General features: G+C 45.0%; 1 protein-coding gene across 1 annotated transcript in view; it reads left to right on the forward strand.

The window, feature by feature from the left end:
• The first annotated feature begins 1,008 nt into the window (after positions 1-1,008).
• Positions 1,009-20,748, forward strand: part of PI16 (peptidase inhibitor 16) — a 28,042-nt gene continuing 8,302 nt past the window's right edge. The window contains exon 1 of the mRNA XM_053243565.1: positions 1,009-1,167. Coding sequence (XP_053099540.1) covers positions 1,009-1,167 — 159 coding nt within the window. The remainder of the gene's footprint in view (positions 1,168-20,748) is intronic.

Below are 20,748 nucleotides of genomic sequence, written 5' to 3' on the forward strand. Positions count from 1 at the left end.
AAAAGTATTTGGTTATATGAACCTCTTCTTCCTCTCTGGATTACCACCCCCCCCCACCCCACCACCACCCCGGCAATGTTCCATGTACTTTGGAACATTTCTGCCTAAGCCTGGTCCTCAAAGCTAAGTGACAGTCTCTTGACTTACAGTATGTTGAATCACCATCCATCATCCATGTTCAATTTTCAAATGATGCCAAAGCAGTATAAAGACACAGTATACCTTTTCTCATCTATTTTGCAGCTGCTACAGTTGATCACTGCTATTAGGGCAAAGCTGCCATGGGCATTCTTCCCATTATAGTATTGGTATTGTACACTGCATTGTTCATATGTTGTCTGCATTCCACTAGAATTCACAAAGTGCTAACTGATGTGTTTCTCAGTCCTGCCACACTCACCCAGCCTAAGCTCTGTCTATAGACCATGGTCTGAAAGGACCACAGGGCTGAACCAGTTGGGTAAGGGCTTTGGTCCTGATATTTACACCGTGTTGCTGGCATATCACCATGCACAGTCATTGCATCCAGCACAATTTTGCTAATGGGTGAAGACAGCCTCATGTGCATCTTGAGTCTGGTTTGCATGTAACATGTTTGAGAAGGAAAGTGGGGTAAAGGGGGATCAAATGCATAAATGTGTGTGGGCTGGATTTTAGGGTTAGTGGATTGTTAAGCATCAGGTTACAGCAGCGTAGTCTCCAAACTGAGTTTAACCTATTGAAGAAAAGAGTTGACATATATGTTACGTTTCACTCACACACATATACACACACACAATGGATTTTGTAGACAGGGCATGGCTTGTCTGGCCGTCCCTCAAGGACCATTATTCTTCCTCTATCAGTGATACTATGTGAGATGGGTGTGTTCCTTCTATGGCTCTGAAAGGCATACTAATAAAAAGATAAATTTCCTCCTTGCGATCTTGGGCTTTGGGTGTTCCTTATTCTGGGAAGAGATTTAAAGCTGTCTGCCAGACCCGTGGGCTGTTACAAGACAGTGCCACAATGCTGAGCTCAGGCCTCCTCCCCCTCCTCCTCCTCCTGTTGCTTGCAGCGATGGAGCTGAGCTGGTCCTTTACAGATGAGCAGAAGAAGCTGATTGTGGATCTGCATAATCAGTATCGCTCTCAGGTTTCCCCTTCGGCTGCCAACATGCTGAAAATGGTAAGTGAGCTGTGGGTAGTCCTGGGCCTTGCTGAGTGTGGGAATTCAGAGGGTTTTAAAACCATTGCCACCTTGCTATGATAATGTCTTAGCAACTTCCTTTGTGCTTTAAAGAGTGAACTTTTTAAAGTCTTCCTCTTCTTTTGAGTCTGTATCTGCTGAGTCAAGGATGTGGAGAGTCTTTTGAGAGCTAACTGCATTCAGCAGACAGACAGATGACCTCTGTAAAACTACCTAGTAGTGCTTCCTGGTGCACTTGACAGATAAGTGCTTGCTTATAACTAATATGATCTATTAGTATACAAGCTGTACTATAACACGGAGCATCAGTTTCCACTTGGGCTCTAGAGATGTCTTAGTACTGTACTAGAATCTAAGATTCACCCGTAAGTTCCTACCTTCTTTAGTGAAATAGAATGATTGAAATCCATTCTAACTTAGAATGAGTGTAACTTAGCTACCAGAGCTCTGTGCCTGGCTGTGATGCTGAGCTGCTTTGTAATATCGGGCAAATGGCTTTTCTTCTTTCCCCTCCCATCCTTATCTTCATGAATCCCAGTTCTAGTAGAGCATCATTGGGCTTGCACAGTGTTTGTGTATTTTAGATACAGCTGCACATTTGTAACTCATCAGTTACAGGAGATACAAAGCAGACCTCTTCCCTCCAGGTTAGGAACATAGCAAGCTGCCTTCTACCAAGTCAGACCCTTGGTCCATCTAGTTCAGTATTGTCTACCCAGACTGCCAGCAGTTTCTCCAGGGCTGCAGGCAAGAGTCTCTTTCAACCCTATTTTGGAGATGCCATGGAGGGAACTTAGAACCTTCTGTGCTGGTACTCTTCCCAGAGCAGCCCCATCCCCTAAGAGGAATATCTCACAGTGCTCACACATGTAGTCTCCCATCCAAATGCAAATCAGGGTAGACCCTGCTTAGCAAAGGAGACAATTCATGCTTGCTACCACAAGACCAGCTATCTGTGCTACTGTTTGCTGCTAACTCAGCACTCAAACCACAATTTGGCATTCCTGGTTCCTCCCACTTCAGCGAGTGGCTCAATTTGCTATTAAGATCTTGTGTGTAACCTTGTTATGCAGTTGTCACTAGCATCTATTGGACTGTGCCTGTGACATCACCGCTGACAAAGTACACAACACTCACACACCCACCTCTAGCCATGCCTGCCCACATTTTGTTACCGTTCTAAGTGTGTGTGTGTGTGTTTAGTTTCTCCAGACTGATTGCTTCCTTGTTTGTTTTGATGAAATCCAGAAAATAAAAGTGGCAGACTTGACCAATGTCCCACTGTGGACCAAACGTTTCCTATATTTCCATTTTCTTTGAAAGGTTTGAACTGCTTCTATGTAGTAATGGAATGCTCATCACTCATTTGGTTGCATTCCCAACAAAATGAGCAAAGAGGCTTTTCCTGCAGCAAAGCTACTGACCTCACCCCACTCCTACATTATATTGTTCTGATTTCATGTCACTGATGCAGAAATGGAATGAGGAGCAAAGAGCTATAGGTAAAGTCACCCATTTATTCTCTCCAGTGATCATCTGCATAAAACCCCAGAGAACAAAAACTCATCACAATCCCTAAAATACCTGTTGAGATCTAAAGTAATAACCTCCCAACTCAGGCAGCAGTGGTGCCAGATATCAAAGTGGATTTATTCCTTTCCCACTTCTCTCCCCAAGCTGATCTCTGTTTATCACGATGTATTTAATTTTGTTTACTCTTTATAAAATATGGGAGAAATTGAATCGTAAAAGAATTGCAATAACTCCCAATGCTCCGTCACTTTTACTCTTTGGGTGGAGGTGCAATGGCTATTAGCCTTTATTTTAAGGTTATAGCAACCCATACAGGTTTATCCAATTCAGATCAATTTAAAAACTAATTTAGTTCAACTGACTCATCCTGTGTTAGGGTGGAAAGATTCCTAAGCAATTTTACGCCTTTGAAATGGCTTTTGGGGGGGACGGGACATCTAACTGCCATCTTCTTTCTTTTTAATTTTTCACACTTCAGATGTTTATGCAGGAGCACTAAAAGGTTCTATGGGGTTTGCTCCCTGCCTACCCTTACAATGGAAGCCAGAGCACCTCACTGGTATCACTGCCATTTTTTAATGGTCGATAAGAGGGATAATGTAGTGAAAGCAGACGAGAGACTATCAAGTAGCTGCTAACTGGACAGTGCTCGCCCATTTTGGATCCCAGCTTTATGAGCAGAACAGTGGGATATAAGCATCTTAAATGATTATTTATTTTTAATCAGGGATCTCTTCCCAGTTTAGCTCTCATCATTGACAAATTACTTGGTGATCCATGATGATTACTCATAGGAACATGGAAGCTACTTTTGGTCAGATCATTGGACCATCATTTAGCTCAGTATGGTCTGCACTGACTGGTAGCAGTTTTCCATGTTTTCAGACAAGAGTCTCTCCCAGCTGTACCTGGAGATGCATTTGGCATACATGCAGTAGCTGCATAGAACTTAGGATAGCAATTTCTTCCATTCATATTATTACACGCTCCCCACTTCATCAAGCAGCAAGGCAGGGGTGGCACTACCTTGGTTTGGCTTCCTTTGAATGACAGACCCACTGGAGGCTTATCATGTTTTCATTATATTTGGTTTATTTACAAATATGCAAGCACAGCATCAGGTGGACGCAAGCAACATATGCACCCCTGCAAGGCAAAACTCTTTTACCTGACACCATACCCCCAGAGAGACACACCCTTGCATCCCAAAGGGCTTCAGCCAAAGCTTTCCGTATTTCTCACAAATTGCTAGCCACTATTTTCTTCATGCACATACATTTCATAGCCTGGAAGGGTCATCTCTGGCCCTTATAGCCCTTTCATTCCAACAGACCTCTGGGTATCTCTCAACAAGAAACATCTATATATCTGGCTGTTGAAACACTAAGTAGACATCTTGGCAATTCACCAAAAATATCCCTTACAAAAGAATTCTTGATCTTCTTCCATAACAATAGTACCATGTGATAGCTTAAGGAACAATTCACCTTTGGTACCTTTACTGTTAATGATAGTAGTAACAACAATACACCAGTGTGGTATAGTGGTTAGAGTGTTGGACAGGGGAGACTCAAGTTCAAATTCTGTTTAGCCACAAAACTCCTTGGGTGACTCTCCGGCTAACCAACCTCACAGGGTTGTTGAGAGAGGAAAAACATAAACACGTACACCACTTTGGGCTCTTCAGAGGAAGAGCAGGATATAAATGTTAAAAAAATTACAATTCTACATAAAAGCCACACTTTGAAACTGATTTGACATGCACTATACGCTTGAGATATTTCACTTTTATCCCTCACTGTTTCTATATTAATATTTGTATGTTTTTGATACACACACACACACCCCACACACACCCTCCCCCTCCCTCCCTCCTTCCCTTCCTTCTGAAAGGCTTGAATATATATTTTTGATCATCAATGCTGAATTTTCACTATTGCACTAGTGCATTTGTCCACATCCTGACAAATTTGGTAAGGTAGAGCTGTGCACAGAACAAAGATTTGATTTGGAAGCTGCCTGAAAGATTTGGGAGGGGTGTGATTCAATTTGCTGGTGCAGGAGTTTCTGTGTAAAGACAGTTTAAATCTGAGGTTTTGCATTTTAAACCTGCCCCACCCCCACACCCCCGGCAAAGTGCCAGCCTGGATCTGAACGGAACAGAGCACTTAGAGCAGTTTTGGTCCAATTTAGCCCGGTTTGGACAGCTTCTGATTCAGGTCAGAAGAGGAGCAAATCTGCTCACAGTACCCCATTTTGTTTGGGATCTGACTAGTTAGCTGGATTCATAGACAGGCCTGCCAGCAGGGGTGTAGCTATAAATGAGCAGATGGGTGCAAAGAACCTGGGCCCCCCAGCTCCACCCCTCCCTATTTTCTTCATTATTCCTCTCACTCTGAGGGGCCAAGGTTGAACACGGGCCCCCTCTCGCCTAGCTATGCCCCTGCCTACCAGGGCTGGTGTTGAGCCAGGAGCGTGGCAATGTTGGAGTGCGCCCTAGGAGAAAAAGTGAAGATGAACCTCTGGGCTCCCCACCTTCTTTGCCTCCTCCCCAGGCTATATTGTCCTTACAAGAACTGAAGGACATGGTGAAGACAAAATGCTTTTGCCGCACTTTTTTTCTTGCTCCAGTCCAAATAAAATCTCACACTCTACATGCATGCGGACACTTAAAAGGACACATACTTGTGCACGCGCGTTCCCCCGGCTCAGACACATTTTAAAAACGTATATGCCTACAACAAATTCCTCATAGATTACACCGGCAATGCTTCTCTCTTTATTATTCACCTATTACTCCATGCTGTAATAACAAGCATTTCCTAGTAGCTGCTCCGTCTGCCTGTGCCTCCTCTGTGTTACTGAGCTATTGTCCCTGTCTGCTCATCTGCCTCATCTCTCCTACTTTGTTCCACTTATAAACTGATACACTTACACGAATGATCAGCATGGGTGGATGGCAACCATCGAGCCTAAAGGGGTGCAGTAGTGCCAAACCCCTTTACAAGAGGCATCTCTTCCTGTCTACTGAAACTGATTCTGGGGAAGCGCCATATTGGAAATGTTCTTCCCCCCAGGCCAAAATACGGATCCTAAAAAGATTACCTTCATGTGCAGCAAGATTATTTTTTTAGCACAGGATTCATGGTCCATGGTCAGTTCCAGCTGTTGCCAATTCCCCCTCTGAAGTCACACTCTTCACTTTTGTTTGGGTCAGCAGAACCGGTTGCCATGGAAACTCTTATATACATCGAGCTATGCTAGCCAAGCTATATTTTAATGGAATAAGAAACACAGCTGTTGGATCCCTGTATATGGAACCTGACTGCATTACATACAGAAAGGGAATAATAAACCAAAGTTGGCCTTGCAATTTCAACCCCTCCCTGCGCTTATAGAGAGAGCAATCCTTGCACCAGAAAGGGAAGAATGGCATGTTTCATGGCTTGAACCATCTTTCGTCTGTCCTTTTAAAGCTACCAGGCTGCTATTATGAAGAAAGGCTTCTGAATGACAGCGTAATCCTATGCATGTTTACTCAGAAGTAAGCCCTATTGAATATAGTGGGATTTACCAGGGCTGCCCCAAGGGTTTTTGGTATTCTAAGTGAAGTATAGCTGGTGACCCACCCCAAAACATCCAATATTGAGAAATTGCTTCCTCTGTTATTTGTCCTCTTTCATGAAAGTGTACATGTTGACCTTCTTTTAATCATTTTCATTTTTTACCTGCAACACAATTTTCCATAGCGGTAAGGTGATGCTCACCCACCTACTGCTTTGTTCACCCTCTTCTCCTATCTCCTGTCCTCTTCCCAGGGCTGTATCCACACTGGGGTCAAGTGGGACCACACCTCCGTGCCCCAGCAGTTAGGGTAATAAGCACATCCCATTTCTTCTAATAAGTCCAGCCAGCCAGAAGAAGGGGCATGCCATACCGCTGTGGCTAAGCAACAATCAGCTTGCTCTCCCATCTCCACTCATTAGCATGCTGTTGCTCAGGATTGGAGGACTCCTCTCAGCTTCTGCAGCTGGTGAGACCAGACCTCAATTCCTTAGCAAACAGCATGCTACTGAGTCAGGGAGTGAGGAGCAGGGAGGGAAGAGTGAGCTATTTCAGCCACAGTGGCACAGAGACAAATCTTCCCCAGGATAGTTCCCTCCAGGGGTGTAGCTATAATTGAGTGGATGGGTTCAAAGAACCCGGGGCTCCCAAGTCTTGAGGGCCCTCCCCCAGATCCACCCTTCCCTCTTTTCTTCATTATCTCCCTCATTCTGAGGGGTCACTAGAGAGAAGGGTGAACACGGCCCCCTCTCCCCTAGCTATGTCCCTAGTTCCCTCCCTCTCCTTCTGCTGAGGATGTGTTACTGAGGACACACCAACTTCAAGCAGATGGGGTGGCAGGAGGGCTATTCACTTGCATCTCATTTGGTTCAGGTATGGCATCGCTTAAAGCTTGGAGCTCTAGGAAACCACTTAGTTCACCTATGTGATCAGGCTGACCCTGGGGATTTATTCTCTAGTCACCATAAAAATTTAAAAGAAATAAGTATGCTTAGGATTGCAGCCTTTGTGAGAAAGGGAATTATTCCAAGCCAGACTTAAAACTAGTTTAAGAGTAATACCTTCTCCTCACAAAAGAACCCTCAAATCTGTTTTGCTAGGGAGCTCTACCAGAGAATGCTCAGCACCTTCACAAAACTACTATTTCCACAATTCTTTAGTAGAAGCCATGGCAGTTAGTGATTTAAAAACCAATATAATGTTGTTAGAGAATGTACGGGGCCAAAGAAAGCAATCTGTCTGGTCTTTTGCACCTGCTCTTAGTTGTAACAAGCTAACTGAATGACGTGAGGAACTTTATTCTTGCCTTAGCCTATTAGGGATAACACTTCACCTTGACCTTGTCTCGCTAGGTCTAGTTTCCTGCCAACCTGTTCCCACATCTAACTTACCAAAGAGATGCTTCTAAAGACACATTCCTCATTGATCATGCTGGTGGTCATCACTCTGTGTTTCTTCATAAGAAATTTCATTCATGAGACCCATAAGAAATTTCATCCATGAAATTTCTCTAGAAAACAGCTCAGAAAAGGTTTTCAACCCAAAAACCTCTTTATAGAGTGCAGTCAGTTACTTCTTAATATTCATATTTCTGTCCCCCAAATTCCTTTCCTCCAAGGAATTACTTCTTCAATGTAAATATATTACTCCTTTTTATCCTCACAACAGTGCTGTTGTGGCAGGGTTAGGCTAAGAGATGGTGACTGTGGTAGCTGACCCAAGATCCCCTGTCCGCTACATGGTTGAATGAGGATTAGAACCCAGATCTCCCCAATCCTAGTTCAACACTCTATCAGACCAGCATTTTTTGTGTGCCAAAATACAATCGTATAATATATTGCTCAAGGTAAGGTAAGGTAATTATGCAAATATGCTTTCTTTATACAGTATTAGCAGCCAGATTAAAATTGGCACACTATGGACGTTTATTTATTCAGGCCTGCACAACATGTGGCCCGTGAGGCCTTTTTTCCTGGTCCCCGGGGCTATTTCCCATTCCTCCCCCTGCTGCTTAAAAAAAAATCCCCCCCAAATTCCAGCTGCTGTGTGGCCGAGGAGATGTCTGTGGGAGTGCAGGTGTTCTTCCTTACCCTCCCCCACGGCGGCAGCGACACACAGCGGCAGAAATCAGAGTGACACTCGGGCCTGCCATTTGGCCCGGCGCTGCTTCCCAACTGCGAGGCACGCCTGCGCACTTAAGTCTCTTAACTGTGCAGGCATGCCTCGCAGTTGGAAAGCGACGCCAGGCCAAATAGCAGGCCTGAGCATCTCTCTGAATTCTGTCGCCGTGTGCCTCCGCCACCATCGTGGGGGAGGGGAGGGAAGGACACCCGCATCCCCGCGGCCATCTCCTCGGCTGCACAGCAGCTGGAATTTGGGTGGGGGGGTTAAGCAGCAGGGGGAGGAAGGGGAAATAGCCCCAGGGGCATCTCCTCAGCTGCGTGGTGACTGGAATGGGGGGGGGGGGGCGCGGTGGCGGCGATGAGGTAGGAGGCAGCAGTGGCCAGTGGCCCCACGAGGGAGTCCAGTGGAGGGGGTGGGCAAAAATGGGAGGGATGGAGGAAGCCTGGAGGGGAGAGAAAGCATTGCCGTGGGATGGGGAGGGGAAGTTGTTAGTGGCGGGAGGAGAACGGGGACCTCCGGAACAACGGGGGATGGACTCTCTCTCACCAAGATTGCTCCATTCATTTTTTCTCTCTCTCTCACCCACCAAGACTGCTCCTCTCTCTCTCTCTTGCCAAGACTGCTTCTCTCTCTCTCTCTCTCTCCAAGCCTCCTGCTGCATCCTTTCCATCTTTCTTTCCCCTTCTCCCTTCTTTTCCAAAATTATGATAATTGCTTCTCACTCCCCCCCCCCATAAATGTTCCATGTTATGTGTGATGATTTGGCAGAAGTGGAAAGGAAGAACAATGCATTTTATTGTGTATTTTGTACAGATTGTATAATATTTATATTATTAGAATGAATTTTAATTCAACTTATTTCATATTAATTTAATCAACCTTGGCCTGCCAGAACACCAAAAGTTAAATATTGATTAAATTCATTTTTAATTCATTTTTAATTCATTTCACTTTAATTTGGTTGGTTGGTTGATTGATTGATTGATATTAAGTGTTACTCTAATAATCAGCACCCTAAGAATTGACCTCGGCCCCCATGAACCAAGTCATGGTTGGTTTTGGCCCGCCAGGTTATTTGAGTTGTGCAAGCCCTTCGTGTCATTGTGGGGAAAAGACTGAACATCTGAGGGAAAAGAGAACAAGTGATTCGAGACTGCTGTTCTGCATGCTGTCAGCCATTGGTCTGATACTGCTTGGAACTTCTTCAGGAGTTATTCCTGAGGCAAACATACTGCCCTCAGGCATACATGCAAGCATTCGGCCCAGGGGTGTAGCTATAATTGAGCAAAAGGGTTTGAAGGTTCCTGAGGGGGCCCCAGCTCCACCCCTCCCTTTTCTTTATTATCTCCCTCACTCTGAGGGGCCGGCAGAGAGGGGGTGAACATGGGTCCCCTCTTCCCTAGCTACGCCCCTGATTCGGCCATACTTCTGATGTTACCCTGAGGAGACTGGATATTTGTGAAATCAAGATTTGCAGTCATTAATGTGAACTTCCTTTTACAGAAGTTATGCCTTGCTTTCCTCAGCAAGGCTTGTTCTTCTATATGTTCAGTAATGCTTTCCACCAGTTTATCTATGGGAGAAGTTAAGCTAACTGGCCTGCAATTTCCTGGCTCCCCCAGAACCATTTTTTAAAACTGGTGTTACATGGCTACCATCCAATCCTTCAGTAAGGAGGCTGATTTTAGTAACAAGTTGAATATTTTTGTTAGATGATCACTTTTAGTTTGTAAAATCTTTTTTTAAATGTCCAGAAAGAAAAGGGCAAAGGTAAATTAACAAGGCCTGTCTATGCCATTTCAGAAATAATTACAAGTTTCGTTCATTCTTAGGAGCTTTTCCTGGGCCTAGCAAAATGTCTTTGTTTATTTTTTAGTGTGTGCTACAAGAGTGCAAACTGAATTACTTTTCTGCATGTTGAATTCCTTGGTTATTAATTTATGTATTTAAAATATTTGCTACCCCACCCCTCAGTTGTACAACTCCCAGGGCAGTTTACAATCCAAGATGAAAAGCAATTTAAAATAATACTGAAAACAATAGAACAAAAAGAAAATCAGCAGCAAACAAATAAAACTAATCTAAAGCAGACACTGAAAAGCCTGAGTAAACAAAAAGATATGCACTTATTGCCAAAACAATACAGAATTCACTGCCAGTTTAGCTGTTCTGGCACCACAGCAGAGAAAGTGCTTTCCCAGGCTGCCACTCACCTAACCTCAGGGGCAACCCAGAGGCCTTCTCTGGTGCCCTTCAGGTTAGGCAATTATCTTAGCATTTGGACAGGAGTAGACAGTTCTTAAGATACTCGAGTCCTAAGTCTTTAGAAGTTAAAATCAGCATTTTGTGCTCAGAAATGGACCAGCAACTAGTGAAGGTGTTTAAGAACCAGCAAAATGTGTTCTATACAGAGCTTTTTACTGATCTGGAAGGATACTGGAACATAAAAACCACATCACCAGCACAAATCAGGTCTTAAAAAAACCCACAGGCAGTCAACGCAGAAAGCATTAGTTGCAACAATTTGGCAGCATAGTTACCTCGACTCTGATATCTGAGTGAAAAAATGATGTCAGTTTCAGAGAAAATGGCAAGTGTGGAAACAGCCTTAGTTTTATGGTAGTTCACCATTAGATATTCTTCCTGACCGAAATAACCAAACTTTTATAACTGTCATGGCAAACCTACTTGTGTTACTAAAATATTATTAACATTTGGATCAGGGCATAGCCACCACTGGATGAGAGGGACAAATGTCCTTGGCTGCCACAGTCTGGGAGTCCACCACAGCAACCCTTGCCCCCTCCCACAGGGCACCCCCAACATACACCTAGCTGGTGAACAAAGTGACAAAGTGACAAACATACAACAAAGTTGGTGAACCCTAACTCAGTAGAAAAGAATTGCCTGCACTTTGACCTACTGACCTAAATTGGTTGATGACTGACCTGAGGCCAACAATTAAGGGAAACTAGTACACCTTGCATTTCTATTGAGTCCAAAATATTACCTTTAAAATTCTATATCTCCAGATCCATAAATCCTATCCACTTGGGGTTTGCTGGGGATATTAGAGGCCATCCCTACCATGCCCCCTGAGCCACTTTGGGGGTGCCCTGACACCACCCCCAGGTGGGGTTCGGGGCTGCCCCAAATCCCCATTGTTCCCTATGGGAAATGCCCCTCCCTAGAGACCTCGATGGTGTGTGTGTGTGTGTGTGTGTGTGTGTGGATGGGGGGGGTCCTCTGGTAGCCTAGCCTATGAGATTTTCAATAGCTACCAGAGAATCTACACTCTCAACACCTCAGGAACAACAAAACCAAATACCCCAGGGGTTTGTGGGTATGGGGGCGGTTGGCACCCTAAGTGCACTGCACAACTACCCACTCTGGGACACCCTCGGTGCCCCCCAAGTGAAGTTAAAGGGCTGCTGAGAACTCCATTATTCTCTATGGGGGAAAAGCTTAAAGATGCTTAAACTTTAAAAATCAATTAAAAATCAGCCCTTTGCCCAATTCCTTTGAAATAATTCTGGTAGCTTCCTTCCCCTATGGGCACTACCACCCACCCCACCCCACTCTGGGACACCTCAGTCCCCTCAACGTGAAGCTATATATTTGCTGAAATCCCCATTATTCCCTATGGGGAATTCAAAAATACTTTAAAAATTCACCAATAACCAGAGGAGTGTCCAATTGCCTTGGGGCTTGGTGGGTGGTAGGCACCCCACTTTTTTGCCCCTAGGCACTCCAAAATAATGAATAATGGGCTGGTTCGAGTCCCATTATACTCTATGAGAAAAATAATTAAAAATATTTCAAAAATTCATAAAAAAATTGTAGGAGTGTCTGATTGCTTTGGGGTTTGGGTGGTAGTCGGCACTCATAGGTGCTCCACAACAGGGAATAATGGTCTGGTTCAAGTCCCATTATACCCTATGTGAATTTCCCCCAAAAAAATTAGTTTGAAAATTGTACAAATGTCCGATTGCTTTGGGGGTTGGGTGGTAGGCACCCATGGGTGCCCACTACCACACCACCCACTTTGGGAGGTTCAAACCAGTTCAAATAGGTTCGAACCAAACTGGGGGGATTCAAGCAAAACCAAAACTGATCCCCCCCTCCCGGTTTGAACCTGGTTTGAATCCCTAGTTCCAAGAAGACTAGTATAGTTCTCTTCCCCTCATTTTATTCCTACAACTGCCCTGTGAGGTAGTCTAGGATGAGATTGTGTAATTCGCCCAAAATCACCCAGTGAGTTTTATGGCCAAGTGGATATTTAAACATGAGGCTCCTAGGTTACAAAATATGCTATATTATACAATGTAGTTAATATTATATTTGTAAACATGAAATAAATTTTATTCATTCATTCATTCATTCATTCATTCACTCATTTTATTTATCTTTCTATCAATCTATCAATCAAACAAACATGTATATCTCCTCAAACCTATGTCTCTGGGTGATTTAAAAGAAGTTAAAACACAAAAGTAAAAACCTTAAAACAATTTAAAACACAGTTAAATTAAGAAGCTTGGGTGAAAAAATAAATCTTTAGGGACTTTTAAAAATTTGTCAGAGATGGAGAGGCTCTTATCTCGACAGGGAGTACATTCCAGAGTCTCAGGGCAGCAACAGAGAAGGCCTGTCCTTGTGTTGCCACCAGACAGGCTGGTGGCAATGGCAGACGGACCTTTCCAGATGATCTCAATGGGTGATTGAGCTCATGGTGAAGAAGATGTTTTCTTAAATACACAGGGCCTAAGCTGTTTAGGGCAATATAGGTTATAACTAGCACCTTCTGTTTTGCCCATAAATTTATTGGTAGCTAGTGTAACTCTTTTAATATAGGAATAATATGTTCTCTTCGAGATGGCCCAGAGACCAACCTGGCTGCTGCATTCTGAATCAACTGCAGTTTCCAGACTACATGCAAAGGCATCCTCACCTAGAATGCATTGCAGTAATCAAGTCTGGAGGTTACCAGCAGATGTACCATTGTTCTGAGGTTGTTCATCTCAAGAAATGGCTACAACTGGTGTATCAGCTGAAACTGATAGAAAGCACCTCTGGCCACCGCCTCAATTGAGACATCAGGACAATGTTGTTTGTTACAGGTGTGGATCCAGAAGCACTCCCAGACTGCACACCTGTTCCTTCTAGGGAAGTGTGACCCTATCCAGAATGGGCAGATTAAAATTGTCTCCCGAGTTCCGACCCTGCACAATAAGTACCTGGATTATTTGGATTCTGTCTCAGTTTGTTATCCCTCATCCAGTCCATTACCGCCTCCAGGCAGGCATTTAAGGAGGTTATGCCTTCTCCTGATTATGCTGAGATGGAGAATTAGATTTGGGTGTCATCAGCATACTGATAACCTCCTGCACCAAATCTCCTGATGATCCCTCCCAGAGGTTTCATGTAGATGACATGTTAAAAAGCATTGGAGACAGTACGGAGCCCTAAGGGATGCCATACAAAAGTTCACATTTTGATTTTAAAGCTCTTTAATTCGCATCTCCTCCAGAATGGAGGGAATGCATTCACATATCAGTCAGATTTACCCCAAAGGCCCTGCGAGTTACTGGGGGGCAGTTCACACACAATTCAGGTTTTTCACAGTGCGTTAAGAGTGTAGCCCAATTTATAGCCAAGAGTAAAAAAAATCCACGATTTGTGTCATTTTTTTGGGACAACTTCGAGTTAGCAATAAAGCCTCCCAGTAAACTCGCAGTAAAGCCTGCTGTGTGTAAAAGTCCCTGGTGAGTTGATTGTTCCAATTCTCCACCAGGCATCAACAGGATAACCCGCAAAGCCAACATTAAATCCTTCCAAGGCTTCTTGGAATCCTGTTGGATCCAAAAACCTTTTCGGGCAAACCATTCTAATAGGCCCCTCACCCCTGTGGATGTGATTGTGTCTCCAACCTTAACCAGATGGTGGTCTGTCCCTGACAATGGGGAAATCACAGGAGTGATATGAGGCATGTGCTGTATCGCTGACCCCATGCGGAAATGTTTTCCCATTGCAGTCCTGGGATCTATGCTTTCACTGAAAATTTAACCACACATAACCCCAAAGCAACTACCAAAAGAATTTCAACAAATCTCTCTCTATCACTGCTAGTCCCTGGTCATTCCTTAATTTAAACTGAGTTATGGTCAGGTTTCTAAATTGTGTGGATGAAGGCTCCTCATGTTCAGCACTTGGCTTTGTAGACAAGGAGGGTGAGGCACCAAGGAGGGTCAGGCTAGCTCCAGGGAGGGTGTGGCAAGCCAGCTTACTCCCATTTTCCCCTCACACATTAAGAGACTGAAGGGGGCTAACATCATTAGTAAGAAGGCATGCTTATCCGATAGCTGCTTAATCTGTTTAATCTCTTTAAACAATTTCTTAACCAGTTGACAAATAAATGGACACCAAATATTCAATAGCTCTAAGGATGGATTCTCTGATGAACCTCTGGGATCCACTAGTGTAGTGATATGGGCAGTGACCGGTGGCTAGATATTTTAGTGGTTTCTGTTACCACTATTCGCCATCTGAAAAAGCTCCTGGAGCAGCTGAGAAGAGATGAATGGCTGCTGCTTAGAGAATCCCTCCTTCCTCTCTTCCTTGGCTGGTTTGGGCCTAATGGGAAGGTCTGAGAATAACAGGTCAGCAGAAGGCTTTCTGGGGGTAGGTGGACAATCCTTGATGTATAGAGGATTGTCTTTGGGGGTCTTTGGCTGCCCTCTTTGCCCCTTTTACTTAAGAAACTAGGTAAGGCATCATGTACATTGATTACACTGGCTGACATAGTGTGCAATTCCAGCTGCGATTTAAGAAAATAAGTGTAGGTGCGCCAAAGCACAAAATTGCACAGAGTTTATGACTGACAACACTGGAAATAATGGCTATCCAGTGTACAACTGTGTTTTTGCAGTTTGGGACATTTGTACAAGAACACACTTGCACACTTGTGCACTTTTGTGCAGTATGTCAGCCACGATATACATAAATATATATATTGAGGCTGTTCTCACTAGCAGCCAGGCCTAGGGCTTGGCTGCCCATGAGAACTGCTGGGATTTGCATGGATCCCAGCAGTGCTGCGGCACTAAACCCAGTGCCACAGCCCGGCTCAAAGCCGAGGTTAAGGGCGCAAATGTGCCCTTAACCGCAGCTCTGGGATTGTGTGTCAGCAGCTTACACTCATACAGAGTCGGTGCTTAGAGTGCCCATCCCCTGGATGAGTCCCCCAATGCACTGTGCTTAGCACAGGGCACACTGTGGGATTGGAGGCTGGGACAATGAGTCCTGGCCGCAGAGCAATTTGTGCTGCTCCGTGATGCATGGAGCACAGCATGCTCCCACCAGGCTAACGAGGATCATCTAGGGGAAAGGCAAAGTTTGGGAAGGCTTCCTCCTGCTCACCCACCCACCCACCCGGTAGGTCATGTGAATGGCCCTTGTGGCTGACATTCAGACTCAGGAAACAGCAGTGCTATATGAGAAGTGGTGGTGCTCCCACTGGCTTTGTCTCACTCAGCAGTAGTGATTGTGCACAGGCAGTGTGTGTGTGTGTGTATGTTTCAATGATCTCCCCTTCCTCTGGAAGTGCTCTGTGCCACACAGAAATACATCCCCGAGGGTTGTGCAGGTCTCAGGGACATATTTTTGTATGGCATTGAGGACTTCTGGGGGAAAGGGAGGTTGCTGAAACCCTCTGCTCCATGCAAGGCCCAATACAGCGTATGACAGGAAGACATCAGGAGTGCCGCCACTTCTCATACAGCACCAGCACTCCCTTAGTCAGGATGTCAACCAACAATTTCAATTGCCATGCTGAAACACACACACACCACCACCACCACCACCACATTGCTATACAAGTCTATTGAGAAGTGAATGGACCATTACACTTGCTGTGGAGATCATCATTCTTGTGTGGAGTTTCCTACCCTCTATTATTATGGTTTTGTAGAGCTTACCATATGTGAATCTTGTCTACTGTGTAGGAAAAAGAGGGGGGATTCACTGTGGTGAGGTCTACAAAATGATATGGCTAGGATGGGATGGGAAATTCACCACAGGGATGTTGATCCTGTGGCAGGAATAACAACTAGATGAATGCTGAGTATCCTATTGCATGTGACCATTGCATGTGCCTCCATTAGAGCAACGTTCTTCTTTTGTCTAAATAAATGACATGACGCCATATTGCAAGTGGCCCACTGACTAACTGCAGGCAGTTTTAGCATGTGGAATGTGCACCTCCAGACCTGTCACGGCTCTGTGCCTTTGCTTGGCTGTTTTGGATGAAGCTCAGGGGCATTAAAAGCTTCTTTTAAGAAACCAACCTGAGTTTCTACCACATCGTCCCTGGAACACTCCCCAAGTTCTCCTTTCTTCCTGCTTAGCAACTGCTGTGTTAAAGTAGCCTACAGACTGAGCACAGCTGGATAAGCAGGAACTGTCTATCACTGCACTGGAAGGATCTCTTGGCAAGCAGCTGTTGGTCTCTGTTAACTAACAGGCTTTCCAGATGTTTGTACTGGCTCTTGCCTAGCACAGCTGTTAAACTGGGCATGTCTTTCTCTTCACAGCAGGGAGGAGTTCTGCATATTTACTACCCATTCCTCATAGCATGGTTGGAAGGGGGAGGGGGTTTTATACCAAATTCTGCTATTGGCGTCAGAACCATTCTACGTATTATAACAAATTAGATGGTGGACTGTGAAAATGTTGGTCTGTAGCCCAAGCCCTCTCGGCCACATTAAAAACAAAGCAAAATAAAACAAAAACCACAACCCTCAAGGATGCAGTAAACTAATTCCTCAGGGAGATGGACACAAAACCCTTCTTGCTGATGTACTACCTACACACAGGGAGGGCTTATTTACGTGGGAGTGAATTAAAAAAATTTCAATATTCCACCTTTAGACTGGAGTGGTTAGCTCAGAATTTTACCACACGTTCTGCATAACGGCTGGCTTTTGGTTTGAAACCAACTTGGTTTGAATTTCGTGCCTCCTTTTTAAAAAATGCCATGTTTGTTATTTCAAATGTGTATATTTTTATATAAATTAAGGGTGGTGTACCCTTTGGGCAGACATCTTATGCCCCCTCAGCCTCAGTAGTGAGTTTCAGCAGTAGCGTGTGGGGTGGTGGGCAGGGGAGGGGAGAGGAAGCTGCTTTGGAAATATTTTCGCTATCTGCATTGACAATGCATTCTGGGTAGCTAATCCATTTACCTGAAGGACCAACTCCTCTCATATGAACCTATCAATCTGTTAAGAAGAAGACCTCAGAAGTCCGGCTTCAGGAATCCTCAGTGTTTGGTGGGGGAAATCACCTGAGAGAAGGCCTTTTCCACAGTGACACTCACTGAGGCTTTGCAACGCCCTCCTGAGGAAAGTTCATTCTGCCCTTTCACTGTTAGCCTACTGACATCAGGCAAAGGCTGTGCTGTTTTGGAAGATATTTGGGTTCTTCTGAGTATGGAAGGGATTTTCCCTCCACCTAGCTGCTGTATTGCTTCTTCCTGGTTTGTTGCTATTCTACTGTGTGTTTAATCATATTAGGATTTATGTTTTTAATTATATATATGTATATTAATAATACATGGATTAACCCACACCCTCCCAGCTTAATACAACTTCTCTCAAGATTGCGTTTTTATATAATATACCAACGTGGAGCTTTTTAGGAGTGGGGGTACAATTGCTATTGTTTTCTGGCACATTGATTATTTTGAATGCTGAATGCTGAAAATGAATGTTTAATAAATTGGTAGTAACAAAAAAACCCCAAATATACAATAAAAGCATAATTAAAACAACTGAGAAGCAAACATAGTCTGACAATTGGACAAAAAGAAAAACATGTCCCATAAGAGCTGAGGTCCACATTGTCCCATCCTACCCAAAAACCTTCCTGAAAAAGGGAACATGCAGGGATTTGACAGAAGACCAGCAATGAACCACCCACTGCCTGGTGACAATGACTTAGAAGGCCCTGTCCCATGTGCATGACAACTAGGACTTAGAGGTGTGAGGAGAAATATTAAAACCCTCACACAGCAGAGTGTGCTCTGGTGGTAAAGATGTTCAGCCCAAGGGATTATATGGAGACACTGGGCTGAGTTCAAAAAACAAAGATTTATTAAGAAACTAAAACATCACATATTGAAAGAGAGGCATTGAACAACATACCTAAACAGGCCCTAGTCTTCAACAACTAGGGGTGTGCAAACCAATTCAACTTGAACCAGGGCTTGAATCGAACCAGCCTGGTTTGACGGGTGGGCAATAGGTTACCTTACCTACCATAGCCGTGGCACAGCTCCTGGGGTGGTGGAAAGGCAGCGGCAACTCTCCTAGACACCACTGGCACTCCCTCATCATCTCGGGCCGGTGGAGGCCTGGTTCGGACCTCCGTGAAAGTGCAGAGGCCATTAGAGTGAACACGCATGTCCAGAGGCCATTTGCAGCACCATGGAAGCAGGCCATTTGTGTGGTGAGGCAAATGGCCTCCATCATGTATGAATACCTGAAGTGGGTCCCCTTTAGCCCAAGATGATGGGGGGAGCACCGGCAGGGCCTAAAGGTACTGCTGCCAGCCCACCACTGACCCTAACGAGCCATGCTGCTGCCATGATAGGTAAGGTAATCTCTCGCCCATCCTGCCCCCTTTTAAACTTCATAGGGTTCCCCAGTGTCTGTAAAGGGGAATCCTTACTGGATTCCTCTTTACAAACATTAGAACCAGGGTCAACCCAGTTCTAGGAATGAACCGAACAGCTGGGCAATTTGGTAGAACCAGTACACAGACTGGGCAGCTCGTTTCGAGTCTGGTTCAGACTTGAACTGAACCGCCCAGAACAGTTCTGTTCACACCCCTACCAATAACAGCAGAACAGTTCTGATTCTTAACTGACCAAGAGAGACCAATTAACATAACTCCTCATGCCTCTAGTGGCCAAAAGAGGTTACTGTGGCGCTACAAGCAATGCTTTAAAATTCACTTCTAACAGGACTTGCCAGGTGTCGGCATGCAGAACACCCACTTTAGATGATCTTGTAAGGTGGGAAGGGGAGAAGGTTAGAGATGTGCACAAAACCGGCCCAGCTGGTTTGGTTCGCATCTGAACCAGATTTGAACTGACCCAACCCAGCTCGGTTTTGCTTCTGATTGAACCAGACCTGGTCCTGTTCGACTGCCGGACCAGTTGGGACCAGTTCAGAGCTCAACTGGTAAAGGGGAATCCTGTGGATTCGCCTTTACCAGTAAAAAGGGAGAGGTGTTCCATAACTCTAGAGGCGACGGGAGGGGAGGTTTTTTTTTTACTGCTTACAAGTCCCATTTGTTGTGGCAGCAGCAGCAGCAGCAGGGGGGCAGTGGGTGTGCTGGAGGCTCCCCCAACCCTCTCTGGCCTCCTCCAGAGTAGCCCGGGCCACCGCCAGCCCAGTTTGGACCTCTGTGCATGCTCAGTGGCCATTTTAGTGACCTCTGCACATGAGCAGAGGCCATTTACATGACCCCACCTGGTCCAGTTCAACCCTGAACCTGTCGAGCTGAGCCAGTTCAACATCAAGCCTGGCTGAAACCACCCTAGAGCAGGTGGATGTTCAGAAACATAGGACCCAGATTGTTAAGGTCTTTAAAGGTAATGGTTGACATGATGCACACTCTAATAGAGCCAGAACACGCCATGTTGGAGGCTGCAGCGAGCTGGCAGTTCTTGCCCAATCAGTGTTACTGCTGTTTCTCCCATGAGCTATAATTGAGAGAAACAACAGTAACGCTGATTGTACAACCACACAATCTCCAGTGGTTTTCTCCAGTGTTGGGGCTGCCTTCCAGCTCTGCTGCATTCTGGCACTGCTAGAGTACACGTCATGTCAGCCGAATGCCAGCATCTTGAATTGGATTTGGAAACAAATTGGCAGCCGGTGCAGCAGTTTCAGTGTAGGGGTGATATCAATCTGGGTGGCCCATGAGAACAACCCGGCTGCCACATTTTGCACTAGCTTGATTTGGTTTTTGATGTTGTTAGCTCAACAAAAGGCACAAAAGGCACAAAAGGCAAGATAAATAATCTGATTTGCAGACAGATTTGGCTTTGGCTAGAATTAGCAAAGGCAGCAAAGGGGGTTCAGCAAAGGCAGCAAAGGGGGTTCAGGTTTAGCAAAGGCAGCAAAGGGGGTTCAGCAAAGGCAGCAAAGGGGGTTCAGGGCCCAGGGCCCATTGTTCTTCAACAGCCCTAAATGATTTAAAGTTGTGCCTAGAAATGGCCTGGGCCTTCCAGAGGTCTCTGAGTGAGTTGGGAGATCAGGGTCCAGTGATAGCTAA

The sequence above is a fragment of the Hemicordylus capensis genome, chromosome 4 (genome assembly GCF_027244095.1).
Source record: "Hemicordylus capensis ecotype Gifberg chromosome 4, rHemCap1.1.pri, whole genome shotgun sequence".
NCBI lineage: Eukaryota > Metazoa > Chordata > Lepidosauria > Squamata > Cordylidae > Hemicordylus > Hemicordylus capensis.